The sequence below is a fragment of the Vulpes vulpes genome, chromosome 9 (assembly GCF_048418805.1).
Source record: "Vulpes vulpes isolate BD-2025 chromosome 9, VulVul3, whole genome shotgun sequence".
NCBI lineage: Eukaryota > Metazoa > Chordata > Mammalia > Carnivora > Canidae > Vulpes > Vulpes vulpes.
This window is the reverse complement of record NC_132788.1, coordinates 98859531-98882348: the sequence shown is the minus strand read 5'-3', so window position 1 is coordinate 98882348 and position 22818 is coordinate 98859531. Positions and strand designations below refer to the sequence as shown.

At 51.4% G+C, this 22818-nt stretch overlaps 1 protein-coding gene across 10 annotated transcripts in view; it reads right to left on the bottom strand.

Annotated features, from left to right (window-relative positions):
• CPAMD8 (C3 and PZP like alpha-2-macroglobulin domain containing 8) overlaps nucleotides 1-22818 on the bottom strand; it is a 77391-nt gene that overhangs the window by 11061 nt on the left and 43512 nt on the right. For 8 of the 10 annotated variants that reach the window (XR_003233635.2, XM_025989696.2, XM_025989700.2 and 5 more), the window contains 10 exons: nucleotides 21882-21933; nucleotides 15982-16280; nucleotides 15179-15404; nucleotides 12809-12985; nucleotides 8197-8278; nucleotides 4747-4903; nucleotides 4538-4612; nucleotides 1350-1515; nucleotides 350-436; nucleotides 136-272 (listed from right to left, as the gene is read on the bottom strand). Coding sequence is in view for 9 of the 10 variants with exons in the window: in XM_025989696.2 (XP_025845481.2) it covers nucleotides 136-272; nucleotides 350-436; nucleotides 1350-1515; nucleotides 4538-4612; nucleotides 4747-4903; nucleotides 8197-8278; nucleotides 12809-12985; nucleotides 15179-15404; nucleotides 15982-16280; nucleotides 21882-21933 (1458 nt within the window). In the remaining variant the exon portion in view is untranslated. The remainder of the gene's footprint in view (nucleotides 1-135; nucleotides 273-349; nucleotides 437-1349; nucleotides 1516-4537; nucleotides 4613-4746; nucleotides 4904-8196; nucleotides 8279-12808; nucleotides 12986-15178; nucleotides 15405-15981; nucleotides 16281-21881; nucleotides 21934-22818) is intronic. The other 2 variants (XM_025989697.2, XM_072721290.1) reach the window with 1 other exon arrangement.

Here is a 22818-nt window from a genome sequence, read left to right as displayed (position 1 = left end):
GGGTCCCATATCACCAAGGGGCTGCCCCAGGAGGTGAAGCATGCAGTTGCTTCCTGGCAAACTCTAAGCCCTGAGCCTGGACCTCAGTGACCCCACTGGGACCTGAACCCCTTCCTCTGGCCCTGCTCAACTCACTTGAGTAGAGGAGAAGCCTCCGAGCGCATTCCGCTGCTGGGACAGCCACTTCACCACGGGCAGGGCTGTGGCCACATCACCCAGGAGGGTGTACGTCAGCAGGGCATAGGCCGTCATTTCCACCTCGGCCGAGACCACTGCAATGGACAAGGCTGGTTGGGGCTCCTTCAATGCTGGGACCCAGCACCCAGCACCCAAAGCCGGTAGCCAGTACCTGACTGAGAGACCCCATCACTGAAGCTCAGGAATGCATCCTTGTCTATGTCCCGGGAACCCGTCAGGCTCCAGTGGGTGACCCCATCTGTAGGGCCAGGACAGGTCAGGGACCACAAGCCAATCAAGTGCGTGACCTGGCCTCCCGTGGTTGAGTAGCAGGGCCTATGGTCTCAAGAAGACACATTGTGGGGGAGGAAGTGACCCCAAAGTAGGAGGATGTCAGGGGCAGAGGGCCAGGGCACGAAGGGCCTTGGGGCTATCTTCCCATCTATAGCTACATGACAGACCCAGTCCCTCCTGCACCCCTGGCCTCCCTCCTGACGGGTCTTGATGAGCTGTCCCCACTCAGGACCGAGGAAGCTACTTGCTAATTGCAAAGCCTCCAAGGATTCTGAGCTCACGTGAGGGATAAAAGGCCCTCAGACCACAGAGAAAGCGGGCCTCCTGCCCAAGATCTCAAGCAGGTACTCCTACACCCTGTCAGCCAATTGAGTGGTTTTAGAATTTTGCTTAATGTTTCTTTGTTTTTCCTTCATCTTAGCAATGAAAACATTCTTCAGGTGACATCATAAGCCAAGAAGCTTCTGGGGAAGGTGGGGAGCAGGGAGTGGGATGAAGGCCAGGAGTGGGGTGGGGAGGGGGCTCAGTCGGAGAAGTCTCTGCCACGGGGGCTCCCCAAACCCAGTGGAGAGTCATTCTGTCCACGGGGAGACCCACATACTGAAGATGGAAAGGGCTTCGCAGGGCTTACCCAGTGATGGAAGGCGTGGGGCCCTGGGGTGGGGTTTGCTAGCCCCTATTTCACAGGGCAGAAAAATGACCCTCGGGCTCAAGCCACTTCATCAAATGGAGCCAGTAGGAGATACAACAGCAAATAACAAAACAGAGTGAGCAAAGGGTGCCTCTTAGCGTCACGCATGTGTCCAAGAGCTGTGTACTGGGGTGCACTGCGGGTCGGCCCCACAGTGGCCTCAGGGGTGGCAGGTGGGGCCCCCTACCCTGCGTGATGGCCAGGCTGCGGAGCTTCCGCAGCGCTGCGGGGGCTGCCGGGCTGCGGAGCAGGGTCAGTGCGTAGGTAGTCAGGGCGCTGCTGTAGGGGTCCGCGGCTAGGGGCGCACTGGACTCCAGGAAGTGCCTCGCTCTGGCAATGGCGCTTCTCTCCTCCTGCAGGATGGGGTGGGGAGTGGAGCCCTGGGAGGCTGTTCTGTCCCCCCCCCCCAACCTGCCCACCCACAGATTCTCCTAGGGAGAGCACTGGATGGCTCACAGACTCTCATTTTGCCTCCCTCTGGGAGAGACTCCCTCTGGGGGCTCCCACGGCCTGCAGACCTGGCTTTCAAAACCCCCACCCCCTTTCTTTAGGCTGGTGTCAACTCTTTCCGAATGAAGTCTGAGCTCAGCAGATCAACTCAGACTAGTTCTAGGGGGAAGTAGGCAGAGCTCTGACCACTCTGTCCCACCCACCCCATCTGGCTTCTGAGACCCCCTGCCCAGGCCCACCTCATGCTCCAGTCCTCGCCTCTATTGTCGCCTCCTCCAGGAAGTCCACCAGCCCTGATCACACATCCCCCACCAACCCCAATGTGAGCCACTGGGAGGACAGAAACGGAGTCCACCGTCCAGTGACAGCTTATTTCAGAGAAGCAGCCCAATAATATTGGTTAAGTGAGAAAAATGAGTGATTAGAAGCATTAATGAATTTAGCAAATGAGCAATGGTGTCCCTGTCAGCACCGACAGAACCATGGTGTTAAGATAACCCTGCTATAGCAATTGCTAAGGTCTCAGAAAGAATGTTCTCAAGCTTTCCATCTTCCACTGAGGACAAAGTATGGAAACTGCCCGTAGCATGTGGTGTTGAGAGGTACCGTGTGCCTCCCCGGGGCCGGTGCCAGGCCCGACAGCAGGTTCACTGGACCCCGGGCCTGGCCCACACAAGCCCAGCCCAACACCTCGCAGTCAGGATAAGGTCCTCAGAAGAAGAGCGGACACAGAGATGCAGGCACAAGGCCATGTAGAGACCAGAGTGACAGCCATAAGACTAGACATGCCTGGAGCCCCCAGGAGCTGAAGAGGCCTGGCCTGGAAGCATCTTGCCTTCCAGCCTTCAGAGCTCTAAGCCTTGCCGACACCTTGACTTCAGACTTCTGGCCTCCAGAACTGTGAGAGAAGGAGCCGCCTGGCACTGGTTATGGCAGCCCCGGACACGAATCCAGGGGTCATCACTTAGCCCAGGATGTAGGGACCTTCCAATGCTTCACTGAACGAAGAAGACACACGTGGCCCAGCTCTAAACGCGTCATAGTGTCAGAATGACCTGGATGTCCATTTAGCCGAGATAGCCCAGAGGATGGGGGCGAGGCTCGCCTCAGGAAGGCTCAGGGTCCCGGGCCCCTGAATCTCAGAGATGCAGGCACCCACTAGACCCATGTCCTAGGACCCCCCTCAGACCCGGGCCAACCAGGACAGTCAGATATTCTGGGAGGCAGGGAGGATGCGTTTGCCATGGCTGTGGGACAAAGTACCACTGAGTGAGCGGCTTAGAAAGTAGAAATGTCTCACCGGAGGCTGAGATCAAGGTGTGGGTGGCATGGGCTCCTTCCGAGGGCCCTGAGGGAAGGGTCTGTTCCAGGCCTCCCTCCTGGGCCTATAGCTGGCTGTCTTCTTCTTGTATCTCCACAGCATCTTCCCTGTGTGTGTGTGTTTCCAAATGCCCCCTTTTTAAGGACATCAGTCACACTGAATTAGGACCCATCCTAATGGCCTCATTTTAACTTGATTATTTTTATTTTATTTTATTTTATTTTATTTTATTTTATTTTATTTTATTTTAGATTTTACTTATTTATTCATGAGAAAGGCAGAGACATAGGTACAGGGAGAAGCAGGCTCCCCGTAGGACCCTGGGATCACACCCTGAGCTAAAGGCAGACGCTCAACCACTGAGGCACCCAGGTGTCCCTTGATAACCTCTGTAAAGGCCCTATCTACATATATAATCACATTCTGAGGTCTTGGGGTGCTTTGGAACAGATGTCGGTGCCCCCCACCACAATATGCCGAAGCCCTAACCCCAATGTGAGGACATTGCCAGGTGGGGCCTTTGGGCTGTGATTAGCTGTAGGTGAGGTCTTGGGGGTGAAGCCCCCACATGGGATCAGGGGTCTTTCCACAAAGAAGAGATCCTTAAACTTGCTTCCCCCCCCCCCCCCAACACACACACACGCACAAGGGAAAGGCCACGTGTGGACCTAGCAGGAAGGTGGCTGCCGATGAGCCAGGAAGAGAGTCCTCACCAAGAACTGAATCAAACAGAACCTGGCCTTGGATGTCTCAGTTTCTAGAACCATAGGAAGTAAATGTCTGTTGTTTCAGCCACCCAGACTGGTATTTTGTGACAGTGGCCAAAGCTGGCCTGAGCTAAGACGGGTTAAGGATTTAAGGATATGAATTTTAGGGAGACAATTCAGCCCTTTGACACAGGGCAAGGGGCCCTCTAGGCAAAGTGTGCGGGACATGAAGGATCTTAGGATCCTACACAACCCTTGACCCAGAGGTTAAATCCGATTTGGGAGGCCAAGAATTCTGAGAAGTGCCATAACTCACGATTCATCATCAGAGGGTGTAGAACTGAACACAGATGTTAGGAATGGTGGGGTCCTTGCCCCCAGGGCTGAGATCCACCATGGACACCCTCACAGCAGGGAACGTGCTATCCCTACTCCTGTTTCACAGAAGTAACAATGACTCCTCGGTGCCCCAGGGATACCTCCACTTCCACTGGCTCCAGTACCAACTGTAAATGAAGGTTCTAGACCCTTCCCCCAAAAAAACTTTCACAAGTTTTTGTATAGGTCTCCCTGAAGCGAGCCCACAGGTCACCAGCCAGGAAACTGATCTGTCCCCAAATGAACCCCCACCCCCAAACAGGGACCAGGGGATCAGGGAGTCCTGGGAGGTCCCGTTCTCAGGATCCAGCTCCCTCATGCCATTCCCCCCTCAATTATCACAGGACCTCTCAATCCTCTGCTCAGACTCCAGGAAGATGGACATCCTGGGATCACCGAAAAGCATGAGAAAGAGTGGAAGGAGGGCTTCGAGGGAAAAAAAAAAAGCCTGCTGGAGGATGGCCAGCCTGGCCTGCGGGGAAAGCTGCCCACCCGCTCCCCCAGCCGCCCTGTGCTCACCTCGGAGGCCATGCCCGTCTCCAGGAGCGCAGCCACCACATAGGCCGTCAGCGGGACGGTGCCGTGGATCCCACCCTGCAAGAGGACTCTCGAGCGTCACCCCGAGCCAGAGGGGACAGCCCTCGACCCCCTACTGGCCCCAGACAGCAGCACTGGGGAGTAGGCAGAGCAGGGCTAAGGTGCCAGAAGGGGGCCGAGAGGCCACTCACCTGGATGTCCTTGTTCAGAATCCTGCCCACGGCCGGGAAGGAGCCATCCGCCCGCTGCTGCCGGACGATCCAGCCCTTGGCAGCCTCCAGCTCCTGTGGGTCGATGAAGATGAAGCTGCGCGCCTGGGCAAAGGACTTCAGGACAAAGGCCGTGAGCCTGAAATAAGATGAGGTAGGGGCTGGGGACACCGTGGGCTGGGGGCAGTTGTGCAGAGAAGGTCACCTCCCGAGCACCCCCTGAGGAACTGTGCATGCTCCCTGCATGCGCCGCCCCCACCCAGAGTCTCTGCTTTCTCACCTGTGACATGGGAGGGGTCATGTGAGTGCTCCAGGGAAGGGGGTGGGCACCAAGCTGGGCCCAACGACAGAGACCAGCCTCCCTGCCCATGTCTGGTGCTAATGCCCCTTCACAGCCAATCCCCAAGGGGGACCCCCAGCCTTGCAGAGAGATCTCCCATCTCTCTCAGGAACCTGCAGGTGTCTTAGATGCTTGGACCCCTCTGTGGCCCTGGCCAGCCAGCGTTAGGGACATTTCAGTCCCTGGGCCTGGGAATGACTTTTGAACAGGCACATGAAGTGATGCTGGGAGCAGCTGTTGCAATTCTGTCGCCACGAGGAGAGCAGCCACTGTGCTGAGAGAGCCCACAGGGACCAAAGGAGAGAACCGGGGGGCTCCTGATGCATGGTGGGCTGCCAGACTGGCCAGCCCTCTAGCCCGCCCCCCTCCCAGCCCTGTGGTGTGAACTGACATTTAGAATTGCCTTTCAGGCCAGATTTCTGTTGCTTGCAGCCGAAAACATTCCACCAAGCCACTAGCCTCAGTTACCCCACCCAGGCGCTGGACATGTCATGTTTCTGTCCCATGTACACAAGACGGGGTCCCACTTGTCTCTCCACACTCTGCCCACGTCTCTCCCCAGAGGAAGCCTCTTGGGCCCCCTCACTCCGGGATGGGCGTCTCTGGACTCCCAGGACCCCCAACCGGCCTCCCCACAGCCCATCTCAGTTGTCACATCCTTGGCTTTGCAGCCTGTGCCTTGTCCACCCCGCCCCCCTTCCTGCTGCATCACCATGCATTGGAGTGAGAGTTGATGGGACCCAGGGATGAATAACAGGGTGAAAAATCAATGCAGGAGAACCAACGGATAGAAAGCAGAGAGCCAGGACACCTAGGTGGCTAGGTGGTTGAGCATCTGCCTTCGGCTCAGGTGGTGATCCTGGGGTCCTGGGATCGAGTCCCACATCGGGCTCCCTGCAGGGAGCCTGCTTCTCCCTCTGCCTATGTCTCTCATGAATAAATAAATAAATAAAATATTAAAAAAAGAAAAAGAAAGAAAGCAAGAAGCGAAGAGGGACAAGCCGCAGGATGGAGGAGCAGGTCCCTCTCTTCAAAATCAAGGGGCTTCCCAGGCAGCTACCGTCCAAACGGCAGAAACCAAGTGTCGGTGACAACATGGAGACATGGGAGTGTCCCTGTGCACTGTCGCCGAGAATGTAAACTGGTGCTGCAGCTATAAAAACACAGTTGGGCAGTTCCTGGAAAAATCTGGGGCCGAGCTCCCGTGGGCTCCAGTGATTCCACATCGGGGACTATCCCCTTGGGAAATGGAAGCAGCATCTTGAAGACGTATTTGTACACCTGTATTCGCAGCAGCTCTGTCACGGCAGCTAACACATGGGATGACACAGTGTCTAGGCTGATGAAGAGATTAACAAAACGGGGTGCTTCCACATGCTGGGATGTCATTCAGCCTTAAGAGGGAAAAACTCTGACCCTGCTACACACACAGCACACGCAGACCTGGAGGACACTTCAAGCCATGAAAAAGAGGACAACATGATGATCGCACTCACGAGAGGTCCCAGAAGTCACCAAATTCACAGGGACAGAGCTAGGATGGGGGTCCAAGGAGACAGGGGGAGAGGAGTTAATGTAATGTAACAGATGCAGAATTTCAGATTTACAAGATTAAAAAGTGTTCCGGGGATGGATGGTGGTGACCGCTGCACAGCAGCATGAATGTACTAAATGCCACTGAACTGGATGGTGAAGATGATACATCTTATGGTTTATTTGTTTTTTTTTTTTTTTAAGATTTTATCTACTCATTTGAGAACGAGGGATAGCAAGAGAGAACACTGAGCAGGGAGGAGAAGGAAAAGCAGGCCTTCCGCTGAGCAGGGAGCCTGACCCGGGGTTTGATCCCAGGACCCCGAGGTCATGACCTGAGCCCAAGGCAAATGCTCAACTGACTGAGCCACCCAGGTGTCCCGATAAATTTTATGTTATGCGTACTTTACTACAATAAAAAAAAAAAGTTAAGAGGAAGAAAATCAAGGCTCTTTTAAGGGGGAATTGTCAAAATGTGAAATAGCCCATAACCTCAAGCCTGCATATACCTATCCCAGGAGTCCACTCATCCCGGTCCCTCTCCCTCCCTGACTCCCCAAACCCATCTTTTCTCCTGCCTTTAGGGCACCTGCGTCAGCCAGGCCATGCTCTGGCTCCCATCTCCCAGGCCTGCCCCTGCCCCGAGGCCGGCTCTGCACAGTTGCAGCAAAGGGAGTTCCAAACACCGCGAGTTCCAAACAGCAGGGACGCAGGGCCAAGATGGGATGCGGTGCCCATGTGCTGGGCATGGTGGGATTTGCACCCTCTCTCTGGGCTGGTCAGCCCTCTGGAGCCAAGGGAGCAACACTCTACAGTTCGGGGCTCAGCCAGCTGTGTCACTGCTCCCCCAGGCCTGGCACTGCTGCTGGGCAGTGGACACTGTCAGCTTCAAGACAGGAAGGGCAGTTTTCATACCCACAGCTGCTGCAGGTGCTGCTGGGATGGAGCTCAGGGAGAGAAACCCCATCTGGAGACAGGAGTTGGGGTGCCCCCACAGTCTCTGTTAGCCCAAAAGTAGAGATGGCAAATCCACAGCCACACAAACCGCCCTGCTCTGAGGATCCCAGGGAATAAGACCAAAGGGGCGCAGAGCCCCACCTTTGGCCCTCCCTGCCCTGGTTGCCCCAAAAGCCAAAGGGAGCCGCTTGCAAGGGAAACCAGACCCCAGGCTGCTCTGCCCACATACTCCCCCGACCTCAGCCTCCAGGCGGTGGTCTGGCCTCTCCCAGTCCATCCCCTCCTACTCAGGGTGACCCCCGTTTCTGGGTCCAGTGGGCTCTGAAGAGGCCCAGAGCAGCCAGGACCTGCTTCCGAGAGCCTGGAGAGCTAGCACGGTGGCAACAAGAGCAGAAGGAGTAACTATGAGAAATAGTCACTCTCACAGCCACACTCCCATCGCCGCACCCAGGGCCCAGCAGAGCCTGTCTCCAATTCCCAACCAGGCCCTTGGTCACCCTGGGCATCAGGCCCCGAGCGTCCTAGCCATGCGTGCTGCACGTGAGGCTGTGGCTTTCGGTGGGAGAGTCCCCGCGGCCGTGCACCCCAGAGTGGGGACTCACCACATGCTCCCCGACGCATCCCGCTCCCCGAATGCACTGTAGGAGCCATCCCGGTGCCTGTAGGTCAGCTGCCGCTGGTAGCCTGTGGGGCAAGTGGAGGGGTCAGCGTCCCGATGAACAGCTGGGAGCCGGCCTGGGAGCATCCCTTGGACCCCCACCTGCTGCAGTACTCACATCTGGGGTTGACGAAACCGCCCCACCCCTGAATCTGGAGACCCTGAAACAGCTCCACGCTGTGGGGCTGACTGAAACCTCTCATTTCCTGACATCACCGCTGTCACTCCCGGTCATACACAGGCCCTCAGTCATGCCTGGGTGATCAGTGATATGCACCATCTCGAGGCAGCACCCTCTGTCCCCAGGGGTGGGGACTATTCCACGAGAGTGTGGCTTGCCCAGAAAACAGAAGGCTCCAGAAGAGCCAGAGCAGAAGAGCAGAGGGGCAGGGGAGGGAGGGGAGGCAGCCACTCGGGCCACACTGGGTGTTTGGTCTTACTATGAGGGCAGGAGGGGGCATGGGCTATGAAGGGACATATGCAGTGGGTGGTCTGTAGGGTCCGGAGAGGAGGCAGGGAGACCGGGAGGTGGGCACCGTCCAGGCAACCAACGACAATGGGCCTGGAGCAGATGGTGGTGACAGGTGGGGAGGGTTTCTGTGGCAGAGCTGCTTAGCTGAGCCAGTTTAATGGAAAGAACTAGAGGACCCAAAGGTTTGCAGCTTATTCGCTGGAAGGAATAAGCTGCCCCCGGAGGTGGCAAAAGCAGCAGAAGGAGCTCTGCGCCGGGTGGGCTGTGACCCCCCAGATTCATGTCCACCTAGAACCTCAAAATGGGACCTTATGGGAAATAAGGGTCTTTGCAGTTGTAATCATGCTCCAGACCTCCAGATGAGATCATCCTGGAATAAGGTGGGACCCAAATCCAATGGCCAGTGCCCTTAGAAGAAAAGAGAAACAGAAGTAGACACAGACCCAAGAGAAAGTCCTATGAAGGCAGAGGCAGGGAACGGGGAGTGCGTCTACAAGCCGAGGAACGCCTGGGGCCCCAGAATTCGGCCAGGAGGGAGGCACGGACAGAGTCCCTCAGAGCCTCCAGACAGAACCAAGCCTGGTGAACCCTGGTTTTGGACTTCTGGCCTCCAGAGCTGTGAGCGAACCCAGTCCTGTTGTTCTAAGTCACTTGGTTTGTGGTACAGGCATTCTTTGGAAAGAGCGTGGGTACGGGTCAAGGTCAGCTTACCAATAAATTGTGCCAAACAAATGTTTTGGTTTTTCAGTATATTGAAAGTTATGCTTACGCTATACTGGAGTCTATTATATCTAAAATAGCCTACACACCTTACCTTATTAATTTTAAAATATTAGGGCTAAAAAATGCTAACCATTATCTGAGCTTTCAGGGAATCATCATCTTTTTGCTGGTGGAAGGTCCTGCCACCACGTGCTGGCTGCTGACACAGCAGGGTGGAGGCCACTGACGCCTGGGGTGGCCGTGGCCATTCCTTAAAATAAGACAATGATGAAGTTTGCCACATTGATGGGCTCTTCTTTTCATGCCCAATTTCTCCGTAGCACGCGACGCTGCTTGATAGCATTTTACCCACAGTAGGATCTTTTTCAAAATTGGAGTCAATCCTTTCAAACCCTGCTGCTGCTTTATCAACCCAGTTTATGTGACACCCTAAATCCTTGGTGGTCATTTCAACAATCTTTACAGCCTCTTCACCAAGGGTAGATTCCAGATCAAGAAACCATGTCCTTGGGATCCCTGGGTGGCCAGTGGTTTGGCGCCTGCCTTCGGCCCAGGGTGTGATCCTGGAGTCCAGGGATTGAGTCCCACATCAGGCTCCCTGCATGGAGCCTGCTTCTCCCTCTGCCTGTGTCTCTGCCTCTCTCTCTGTGTCTCTCATGAATAAATAAAATCTTAAAAAAAAAAAAAAAAGAAACCATGTCCTTTGCTCCTCCATAAGATGCAACCCCTCATTCGTTCAAGTTGTAGCATGAGATCGCAGCAATTTGAACATAATAATCATTTAAGAGTTTGAAATTTTGCAGAAGTTACCAAAACGTGACACAGAAACATGAGGTGAGCAAATGCTGTTGGGGAAATGGAGCTGATAGGCTTGCTTAATGCAGGGCTGCCACAGATCTTCAATTTGGAAAAAACGTCCTGTCTGCAAAGCGCACTCTAAGGAGCCATGCCTGCACCTGTGACAGCGGCCCCAGGAAGCGAACACCAGCAAATTTGGCAGAAAACCGGGGCAGGGGGCTTGATTTGAAGCTTGTAGAGTCTGAAATGCCTACTAGCTGAAGGTCATAGGGTCTGGCTGTTCAGGGGAGCTCCCGGCCGCCATTTAGCACTAGGGGTCATCAGCCTTGGGGTGGCATTCAAGGCCCGACCCCCGCAATGTGTTCAGTGACCTGAGAGTCCCTGGCCACAGACCCAATAGGCTCAGGATTCCCGGCAGTCTCTGGTCAGCCTTTATCAGGCCAGATTTTCGGCCCCCAGCAAGCCCTGACTTTCCCTTTCCATCCGAAAGTCTCATGTTCACCATGAGCTCTGGCGCTTTCCTTTTTCCTGAGAAGGAATGGCTCTGGATCATCAGGCCTGCTTCTGGAGGTCTTGTACAGAAACACAGGCACTGTGGGAACCTTGACAGGCCAGGAGGCAGGAACCCCAGGCTGGCCTCAGGAATCAAGGTGCTCACCTGCCTCAGTTTCCCCCATCTGAGAAGGATCTGACATTACCTCAGCTGGGCACATGCGAGCCCTTTTGAAGGCAGAAATTTCCAAGGTTGCGCCTGTGGGTTCTTCTCTCACTCTGGCTGGGACCTGGTGCCCTGGCTGACCAATCCAATCCAGGGGAGCCTGGGATCTCGGAATCCCCCACCACTCACCCCTGCATAGTCTCAGGCTGGCTGCTTCCGGAGTCTCACTTTGCTCATGTGGGAAATGAGGACCATTATAATCTGGGGGTTGCTGGGAGGTGCACGTACCTGCCCGCGGTGAATGCCAGCTTCACAGCTGGGTCAAGCCTTCCCCTTCCTCCCTTTCACCCCAGCTCCAGCCCAAGGCCAGAAGCACACATCAGAAGACCTCAGGACCTTGGCATCAGCTGACTTAACTCCCTTGCTACACAGATAGGAAACTGAGGCATTTCCTGAGGCCCTACCTAAGGACACACAGCAGGTGCCTACGACAGAGGTGAGGCTCCAGCCTCCCCCGTGCCCCTCCTGTGGGGCCAAGACATGCAGAGGGGGCAGGTCAGGCTACTCAGGTCCTACCTCTATAGGTAGGGCTGTATTCTCTCTACACATGGGGTTGTACCCTATCCTAAGGATCTGATTCCTGGTGATAGAAGATATTTAGCGGTGCATGATCTCTGAGGCTGTTCAGTGCTGTCTTATTTATTTCTGAAGATGTTCAGTGCTGTACTGTTTATTTCTCTTTTTTTTTAAGATTTTATTTATTCATAGACAGAGAGAGAGAGAGGCAGAGACACAGGGAGAGGGAGAAGCAGGCTCCACACAGGGAGCCCGACGTGGGACTCGATCCCAGGTCTCTAGGATCACACCCCAGGCTGCAGGTGGCATCAAACCACTGTGCCACTGAGGCTTCCCTGTATTGTTTATTTCTGAAGATATTCAATGCTGCGTTATTTAGGGGAAAAGACTGGAAATACCCCTGGCACATCCAAGAGGAGAGTTTATTTAGTACATTGTATTCCGTAAATGTCATGGACAAAGAGCGTAGACTCGAAAATGATTAATGAGCACATCCAGAGATCCAGCAATTTGACTTCTGGACACCCAGCCCATAAAAATTCACCAAGTACCCGGACAAGATGACTCAGGGCAGCACGTATCTCAAAGCCCTAACGTGAAGCTGTTCCAGCTCCCATCATCGGACACGCTGCCCCTGGTCCCACCGCGAAGCAGTGAGGGCCAACAGGACCACGGCTCTGCACAGCCCTGGGGGAACAAATCACACAGCGTGTGGCTGGGACACTCTATAGAATGCTACGTTACAAGACACCAAGGGCGACGATGCTAACCCGTGCTGCTGGAAAGCGGGAGTGTAAATGTGGAGCCAACACGGACGGGGAGACTATAGAGAGTTATTTTGCTTTTCTAAATATTTTTTATAATGCTATTACATTGCTCTTCTTGTTTAAAAAACTACATTAAAATTTTTTAAAGATTTTATTTATTTGAGAGACAGAGAATGAAAGAGCACAAGCAGGGGAGGGGCAGAGGGAGAGGAAGAAGCGGATTCTGGGGGCAAGAACCCCACCTCAAGGTTTGATCCCAGGACCCCAAGATCATGACTTGAGCCGAAGGCAGATGTGTAACTGACTGAGCCACCGAGGCACCCCCCGAGAATCTACACTTTTAAAAGACACCATTCCTCTCCCCATAGCTGATTCCCAGCATTCAGTGCCTTGTCCTAACAGGTGCAGACACCAGGCTCCTGCTGACAGTGACCAGATGGGGCCACCCCGTGTGGCCTCTTTCACCCACTTTGGTACCCCCCTCCTCATCTGCTATGCCAGGCATGTGGGCTGCTTCCCTCTCCATGCCCTCCACCTGGGCAGTGTCCCCCCACTCCAGTACCTTGTACCAGGTAGTCCGTGGTCTCTTGCTCCACCTCGGAGCTGAGCTGCCGGGTTTTCTGAAGATACTTCAGGACAAAGATGTTGGGCGCAAAGTGGATCATGTTTTGCTCTCCACAGCCAAAGGGCAGCCGCAGGAGGTTGCTGAGGTGGTTCAGGGTAGGCCCCATGACGTCTCCTGGTGGGAGGAAAAGAGAGCTGGGCTGTGGGCTGGCCTCCACTGGTGCCCTGGCTGTCCTAGGGATAGCTTCCCCAGGGTGGCCTATGGCCTAACACTGGCCACCCACCCTCTGACTGCCAGCGCTGCCCTTTGGGACCAGACTGTGCCCCATGCCCACTTAGCCCAACGGGTGCCCTGGCTTTGGCAGCCACCTGCTGGAACTCTCCTACACACCTCCCTCTATGTTCTTTAGTCTCAACTCAGTGTTCTTTCTCTACCTCCTCATGAGCTGCATGTTCATTTCTTTTCTTTTTTCTTTTTAAGATGTATTTATTCATTCATGAGAGACACAGAGAGAGAGGCAGAGAGACAGAGACATAGGCAGAGGGGAAGCAGGCTCCCTGTGGGCAGCCCGATGTGGGACTCAACTCTAGGACCCCGGGATCACACCTGGGGCCAAAGGCAGATGCTCAACCGCTGAGCCAGCCAGGGTGTCACTGAACAAGGTTCTTCGTGGCTTTTTTAAAGATTTTTTTTTTTAATTTATGAGAGAGAGAGAGAGAGAGAGAGAGAGAGAGGGAGGGAGAAGGAGAAGCAGGCTCCATGCAGGGAGGCCAACGTGGGAGGCCAACGTGGGACTCGATCCCGGGTCTCCAGGATCAGGCCCTGGGCTGAAGGTGGCGCTAAACCGCTGAGCCACCCGGGCTGCCCTCTTTGTGGCTTTTAAATCAAGTGCATTTAAAGCTATACATTTCCAGGTACAACTTTGGTTGCATCCCACAAATGGTGACAGGACAATCCAGCCATTGTGGTTCCATTTTAAATTTTTTTTCAAACTTCCAGTAGGAAATGTGATTTTTCTCTTCAATCATGAGTGTTTAGATTTTTTTAATGTTTTTTTTTTGTTTTGTTTTTTAAGATTTTACTTATTTGTTCATGAGAGACAGAGAGAGAGGCAGAGACATAGGCAGAGGGAGAAGCAGGCTCCCCATGGGGAGCCTGATGCGGGACTTGATCCCAGGACCCCAGGATCACACCGAGCCAAAGGCAGATGCTCAACCACTGAGCCACCCAGGTATTCCTTTTTTTAAGTTTCTGTACATTTTGTGACATTGTTGATGTATTTTTAAGTTCCTTTTTTAAATTTCTCCCATGCTTTCCTCTCTTCGGCACTTTGTCTTCCTCTTCTTGGCCTCTTTGCACCACACCTGGCTGACAGGCCCTCCAGAACTCCTGCTGTTCTGTGATCACACCTCCCTTCCTCCCCTGGCTTTTCCTCCTGCCCCACTGAGGCTGCCACTGCTCCTGCAGTCGCCATCCATGGCAGGGCCTGCCTACTTTCTCATCACCCTCCTCTGAGCTTCTCAGCTTCTTCTTCACCTTTCATCCCCCTGTGCCAAAGGTACTGGCATACAGGTCCCGGCCTTTACCCCCTCTCCATCCCGGCCCATCTGCTTGCTCCCTTGTGCTACTACCCAGACCACTTGCCCGTACAGTCATCTCTGACTTGATCTTCTGCCTCAGAAATCATAAACTTCCACATCCTCTGATATGGCCCCAACCACCAACCTGTCTGGGCTCCAGGGCTTCTGTCCTCTGATGTCAGAGAGCGCTGAGCCCCCACATTCAGGTTTGTCTGCCCCTCCTGGCCTCTTGTCTTCTCTCTACACTTCCAACACCCAACACCATGTCGAGCACACAGTCCCCACTTTCCACTCCTGTATCTGGGCAGGATACAGGAGACAACCCACACCCTATAGACCCCCAATCACAGCCACTTACTCCTGCTCAGCAGATGCTCTAGGTATCTGTCCCTCTCACCAGGACCCCCACCTCCCACCCTGCAGCTGGCTGACTTCACCTAGATATTCAGCCTTCTGGCACATCACCCCACGCTCACTGCCTTCATGGAATTCACCACCTGCCCTTTGGGGTTGCCTCACACAGGGCTTGGACAGGCTGGGTCTGGACCCATCTTCTTGGGCACACTGAGAACACCTCAAAGACGGTTGGGGCCATCTCCGGGTCTGCCTCAACATGGAGAAAGCACCAGAGGCTGCTTGTTGGGTGAGTGGGTATGGGGTTGGAAGCCCCAGAGGTACAGATCCCCCGTAGAGGCCAATGTGAAACCAAGCCTGGAGTGGACACCCTGCCCTTTGGCCTGAGTCTTCACCCCCCTTCTCCCCTGGCCAGGGTACAAGGTAGACGCACCTATGACGGAGGCCACTGCCCGCTCAGACCCAGGGATGGCGCTGTGCGGGACTCCCAGGGTGAAGGCCTCACTGTAGCTCTCGTCCACCTCCACCTTCTTCCAGATGCGGAACTCACCCATGGAGCCCCAGCCAGTGGAGAAGCCGATGAATCGGACCTCTGGTGGCCTGGGGAGGGTCCAGGCCATGATGACAGACTCATTGGAAGGCTCTGGACCATGGCCAACCTGGAAAAAGAGGCCAAGGCTGCTGGATGCTGGAAGGAAGCACACAGTGGTACTCAGGCAGCAGTGACGCTGGCTAGGGGGTCACAGACAGAGAAACAAAAGGTGACCACATCCACTAGACACACAAGTGTTGCATCTACAGATTCCAAAGTCATCAGACTCCCTGGAATCTCTGGGCCTTTGCACATGCTATTCACTCTGCCTGGAACATCCTCCACTCCCCCAGTTTGCCTGGTGAACTCCTATTCATGTTTAAAAACCCAATTTGGCTATGTCCCCCTTTGCCTGGCCCATGAAGTACCCCAGCCCCCATTTCACCTGCTCATATGTACTTTCCTTCTCCATGACTACCCACTATCCCTCAGCTCCCAGATCCCTGGGGGCTTCCTCCAACACAGCTCTCACTTTTTAATTTTTTTTTTAAGTGACTCCAGGCAGACTGTGAGCAACCTGAGGTGCTGCCCTGTGTTTATCCTCCCTCCTCCCGGACCCTGTCAGAGTCAGACACAGAGCAGGAAGCAGCAAATGCCATGGAGCATGAGGTTCCCATGCCCAGCCCCAGTCAGCCCAGCCATGCCTGGATGAACCCGCCATGCCAGCTGATCCAGAATGTTCTGAATTCATCCCAGGAGAGGATCTTGGCCGTGTGTGTGCTGGCCACAGGGTCGCCCATCTTGCTGGTGGAGATCCAGGACCTGGTGTTCTGGTGGCCCCCTAGGACAATCTCTATCATGCCCGCCGTGTCCTGGGGCCCGGCGGACAAAGCCACTCGAGCATCATTGTGGGCTCGCACAGCCACATCAAAACGGGTGAGACACAGTGGCCGCTGCACATACTGGAACTCATACTTGTTGGGTGTGGAGATGTGGACTCTCTCTGGATGGAGGGAAGGAGAGAGGGTGTTGAGGGGGTACCTGGAGGCATCCTGCCTCTCCCTGCCTGTGCCCGGAGCTTAGAATCAGGACCACGGGGGCCCAGTCCCACTGTGGTTCCTCATGCAGCTGCATGAGGAATAGCAAACGGAGTTGGCTTAATGAAGCTTTGCCAACAGGCACAAAAGATGAAATGCTCACAGGAATAAATCCTACAAAAGATGTGGAAAGATCTGTATACTGGAGACTGCAAGATGCTGTTGAAAGTAATTAAGACTCAAATCAGTGGCGAGATAGACAGTGCCCGTGGATCAGAAGACAATACTACACATACGTTCATTATTTCCCAAACTGATGTATAAATTCATTGCAATCTCAATCAAGACACAGCAGGGTCTTTGGGGGAAATTACAAAGCTGATTCCACAATTTATATAGAAACATCAAGAATCTAGAAGAGCCAAAACAACTTTGATAAAGAACCAAGTTAAAGGACTCACACCTCTGATGTTGAGACTTAATCAAGTGCTCAACAGAACAGAGTAGGGAGTCCAGAAATGGACCCACACGTCTATGAACAACTGATTTGCAACAAAGGTGTGAAGGCAATTCAATAGCGAAAATCATTTCAAGAAGTGATGCTGGAACAAATAACCCAGAAGCAGAAAAGGAAACTCCGATCCACATTTTACATGGTCTCCAAATATCAACTTGAAATGGATCATAGCTACTTTTAAGTTTCTAATACCACAAACTTTGAGGAGAGAACGTAGGATTTGGGAAAGATTTCTTAGATATAACAAAAGTATAATCCATAAAAGGAAAGATTAATCGACTGGACCACATTGACATGAGAAACTTCTGCTCTTACAAAGACACTATTAAGAGAAAGAAATAACAAGCCACACCCTGGGAGAAATGTCTTTGTGAAGCATTTATCTGGTAAAAGACTTGTATTCAGACTTTTATAAAAACTTCCAAAACTCAACTTAAAATAAATGCTAAAAGATTTGAACAGCCACTTCACCCCCCAAAAAATATGCCAGTAGTAAACAGGCACGTGAAAAGATGCTTGAATGACGGAAATGCACATTAAAAACACAATGAGATACCATCAGACACTTATTAGAAGGGCTAAAATTAATCAGACTGACAACCCCAAATGTGGTGTGAGGAGAGGAAGGAAATGATTCCCACCCCCCTGCTGGTGGGAATGCAAAATGGTACTATTACTTTGGAAAATAGTGTGACCATTTCTTAAAAGGTTGAATGCATACCTAGTGTATGATTTAGCCATTCCACTCATAGGTAGTGACTCAAGAGAAAGGAAAGTATATCACCATACAAAGACTTGTTCATGAATATTCATAGCAGCTTTATTGGAAATAGCCCCAAACTGGAAATAATTCAAATTATCCGTCAACAGGTCAATGAATAAAAAAAGTGCAATGCACCCATTCAATGGAGTCCCACTCAGCCTTAAAATGATTGAATTATTGGTACACACAACATGGATGCATCTCAAAATTCTTATGCTGAGTGACAGATACCAGATAAAAAGAGTACATTTTATATGATTCCATTTATATAGAAGTCTAGAAAGTGCGAAGTAACCTACAGCGACAGAAGGCAGGTCAGTAGTTCCCTAGTGACAAGGGTAGACTGGGTGAATGATTACAAGGGAGCATGACTTTGGGGGTTAATGGAGATTCTCATGATCCTAGTTGTGATGGTTTCATGGATATACACATATGCCAACACTTACCAAACTGTACACTTAAAATACGTATGATTTCTTGTATATCAATTATACCTCCATAAACATGTTAAAGATATTACCGACTTTACCTTGAATATAAATATATATTCAGCCTAGTGTAAATTATGATGTAAAAAATAGAAGCAACCTATGTGTCCAACAATACTTCAAAACATTCCATAATGGTCAAATTATGGAGCAGACATTTGATAGAACATATTGAAGATGTTTTGAAATGTTTGTAAAGACTACAAAAACAGGGGATCCCTGGGTGGCGCAGCGGTTTGGCGCCTGCCTTTGGCCCAGGGCGCGATCCTGGAGACCCGGGATCGAATCCCACGTCGGGCTCCCGGTGCATGGAGCCTGCTTCTCCCTCTGCCTGTGTCTCTGCCTCTCTCTCTCCCTCTGTGTGACTATCATAAATAAATAAATTAATTAATTAAAAAAAAAAACTACAAAAACAAGGAAAAGTGCTCAGGATGTGTGAAATGAGCAGAGCAGAATGCAAATTTTATATAGTTCATGAGTTACAACTATGTTAAAACAAACAACAATCAAAAAAATTAAAAAAATTTAAAATTAAAAATAAAAAACAAACAACAATCAATCCTATGAAACCAAATAAAACAAAATGTCAGAAGAGGTCATCTATGGATGCAAACCAGAGGAGGTATTTTTCCTTCTTTCTATTTCTATCTTTCTAAGTTCCCTGTAATAGTTAGGTATTGCTTTTTGTTTTCCCAATTTTTGTATTGTGGTAAAATACACATAATGTATAATTGGCCTTCTTAACCATTTTTAAGTGTACAGTTCAGTGGTATCAAATACAGTCATATTGTGCAAACATCATTGCCGCCCGCCTCCAGGACTCTTTTCACCTTGCAACACTGAAACTCTGTCCCCATTTTTTGTTTTGTTTTTTTTTAACTCTGTCCCCATTAAACACCAAGTCACCAACCTCTCCCCACAGACCCTGGCTCCCACCATTCTACTTTCTGTCTCTGATTTTGACTTCTCTAAGTACCTCATATGACTGCAATCTTACAGTATTTGTACACATGTACCACTTTTTTTAGGGGGAGAGGGGCAAAGGGAGGGAGTGAATCCTAAGCAGGCTACACACAATTTGTGGCCTCAAACTCACAACCCTGAGATCATGACCTGAACCAAAATCTGTAGTCAGACCCTTAACCAACTGAGCCACGCAGGTGCCCCACACACGCATCACTTTTAAAAGTGATTTTAATTTAAAATTTACTGAGATAATTGCAGATTCACAGACAACTGTTAAGAAATAATATGGAAAGATCTGTGTCCTCTTTTTTTTTTAAGATTTTATTTATTTAACAGAGAGAGCGAGATACGCACCAGAGAGCACATGCAAAGGGAGTAGCAGAAGGAGAGGGAGAAGCAGGCTCCCCTCTGAGTAGAGAGCTGGATGCGGGGCTGGATCCCAGGATCCTGGGATCATGACCCGAGCGAAGGCAGACGCTTAACCAACCGAGCTGCCCAGGCACCCAAACTGTGTCCTCTCGACTCAATATCCCCCAGTGGTATCTCGCAAAATTCTACTACAGGATCACAATTGGGATATTGACATTGATACAAACCATTAAACTTATTCATATTTCTCCAATTTTATTTGGACAGGATCCCTTTTATTGCCTTTTATCACCATATCCGCACCCTTCTTTGCCATCCCAGCAATGAGTAATATGATTTTCATTTCTAAAATTTTGTCATTTCAAAAATACCCTAAATGGAGTCATTTATGGACCCTTTTGGGATCAAGTTTTTTTTTTCACTCAATTCCCTTCATCCAAGTTGCTGCAAATATCAATAGTTTATTCCTTTTTACCAGTGAATAGCATCCCAAGGTACAAATATACCATGATTTGTATAACCATTCATCCACTGAAGGACACCTAGACTGTTTCCAGTTTGGGGCCATTACAAATAAAGCTGATATGAACGTTTGTGTGAATATAAATCTTCATTTCTCTGGGATAAATGCCTAGTAGTGCAATTTCTGGGTGCTAAGCTTAGAGCATGTGTAGCTTTTTAAGAAACTACCAGCAGCGGCCATACCATTTTATAATTCCCACCAGCAAATGTATGAGTGATCCCTTTATTCCACATCCTGGTCATCTTTTATTGTGGTAACTTTTTTTTTTCTTTAATTTTAGTCTTCCTGGTAAGTGTGCATTGATAACTCATGGTGCTTTATTGTGCACTTTGCTAATGGTTAATGATGAACACCTTTTCATATACTTATTTGCCATGTGTATCTCCTTTGGTGAACTGTTTATTTCTTTTTCCTGCTTTCTTTTTTTTTTTTTTAAGTTATCTCTACACCCAACGTGGGGCTCAAACTCACAACCCTGAAATTGAGTTGCATGCTCCACCAACTGAGCCAACCAGGTGTCAGGTGTCCCTCCTTTCTCCCACTTTCTAATTGGGTTGTTTTATTTATTGTTGAATTTTGAGAGCTCTTTATATATTCTAGGTGCTAGTCCTCTGTAAGATCTGGGTTTGGAAAGATTTTCTCCCAGGCTGGAGCTTGTATTTCTTCCTCTTAACAGCATCTTTTGCAAAGCAGCTTTTTATCTTTTAAGTAGGCTCCATGCCCTGTGGAGCCCAATTTGGGCTTGAATTCAAGACCCTGAGATCACGACCTGAGCTGAGATCAAGAGTCAGAGACCCAACTGAGCCACCCAGGTGCCACTTGCAAAGTAGTTTTTAATTTTGATGAGGTCCACTCATCAGTTTCCTTTTATGGATCATGCTTTTTAATATCATATCTAAAAACTCTTCACCTAGCCTAGATCCCAAAGATTTTCTCCCAATTTTTTTCTAAAAGTTTTATAGTTTTACATGTAAGTTCACAATCCATTTGAGTTAATTCTTGTATAAAATGGGATCTCTAGGTCAAAGTTCATGCTTTTGCCAATAGATGTCCAATTACTCCAGCACTGTTTGTGGAAAAGGCTCACCTTCTTTCATTGAATTGCTTTTGCACTTCTGTCAAAAATCATTTGAGCATATATGTACCGTATTGCTATTTATTACAAAAAAAAGGGGGAAACATGTCAAGAGGAAACCTGTGTCTAGAGTGGTCCATGTGGGTCATGGGACAAGTTGTGCTGAATGCCTTGGCAGTGGCAACCCCCAGAGACTCCTTCGCTCTGCCACCTGCCAAAGCCTGCTGGAAGACTGCCCAGTGCCAGGCTAGGCCTGAGCTCCAAGCTAGATGGCTCCTCTGGCACGGCCTAGACAGGGAGAGGGTGGACCCTCCCACCAGCAGCCCAGGGTCATGTTCCACCTAGCATTTCCCTGACCCCGCCAAGGCAGAGGTATGGAAGGGTGCTTCTCCGGCCATTCTGTCCACTGGGCACTCTGTTCTCATTTCCCTTTCACGGATCATGTACAAATATAATGTCAATTTCAGGGGACTGGGGCAGATCCCAAATCCCACACCTTTTGGAATTTGCTTTAATTTCCTATTTTCTCTATAGGCCCAGGATTCTGGGTCAGTCTTGCTTTCCCTGATGTGACTCTAAGACCTCCCTTCCCTGGATCCTGGCCTTCTCACCCCAGGGCCCCAAGGACAGCCCTATTCCCACCCACAGACTCTTCTCATTGGTGCCTCCAGTCTACATTTGTGGGCTGCAGGGCAGACCCCCGGCCCACATTCTGGCTCACAGTTGTCACCAGCCTGGACATCTCAATTCTCTGCTGCTGCGTCTTCTGAGCCCAGGAAGGGCAGGCATCTGCTTTGCAGTGGGAGAGCTACAACAGAGAGGGAGTAAGGGACCACGTCCTCAGCAGGGCAGGTGCAGGGACTCACCACTGGGACAGAAGAAAACACTGTAGGTGTACGCACGGGGGGCTCCTTCCGGCTGCAACAGAGAGATGGGGAGAACTGAGTGTCGCAGGGGTGGTCAGCACAGGGCAGTGGCCACCTTTCCATGGCAGTGGCTCTGGGTCTAGACCCTGCAGGGCAATGCCGACATCACAGGGACACGGAAAAGGACCAGGCTGCCTACTTCCCAGGCCAAGGTGGGGAAACTGAGGTTCATTCCCCTTCTCCAGACTCTGGTCAAACCCACTCACCAACTGCTCCTAGCCTTGTCATGCTTGCCATGGTCCCCACCTCTGTCCTCCTGGTGTAGGAGGTAGCCGGGGAGCCAGGCAGGGTGACACTGGCTCCCCCTCCATCCCGTAGAGCACACACAATGGGAAATAACTGTCACCTGCTTCCTGTAAGCCTCTTGGGAATGTGTTACTGTCATCTGCAGTCTCCTCCCCAGCAGATGGCATGCAATGTCCACCAAATAACCGATCCAGCAAACAAACCATGCACCCAGAGCTCCCTGGTGCGGTGGAGGAAGAAAAGGGTGCTGCCGCTTTATCAAGACACACATCTGCCACCTCCTGTCTGAGAAATCCCTTTTTCCAATTCACCCTTCAGGTTTTTTTCCATTGACATCTTGGGTCCTCTGCTGTCTAAATGTCACCTCCTGCCCCCAGGACAGCTTGCACAAAGCTGTGCTGGCAGATGCTGCAGGCAGAGCAGACTGCTGAGTGCTGGGCAGTGGGAATGGGAGGAACAGCCCAGGCACAGCGGCCCCTGAGAATTCCTCTCTGTGTGGGACACCTGGGTGACTCAGCACTTGAGTGTCTGCCTTTGGCCCAGGGCGTGATCCCAGGGGTCCTGGGATCGAGTCCCACATCAGGCTCCCTGCAGGGAGCCTGCTTCCCCCTCTGCCTGTGTCTCTGCCTCT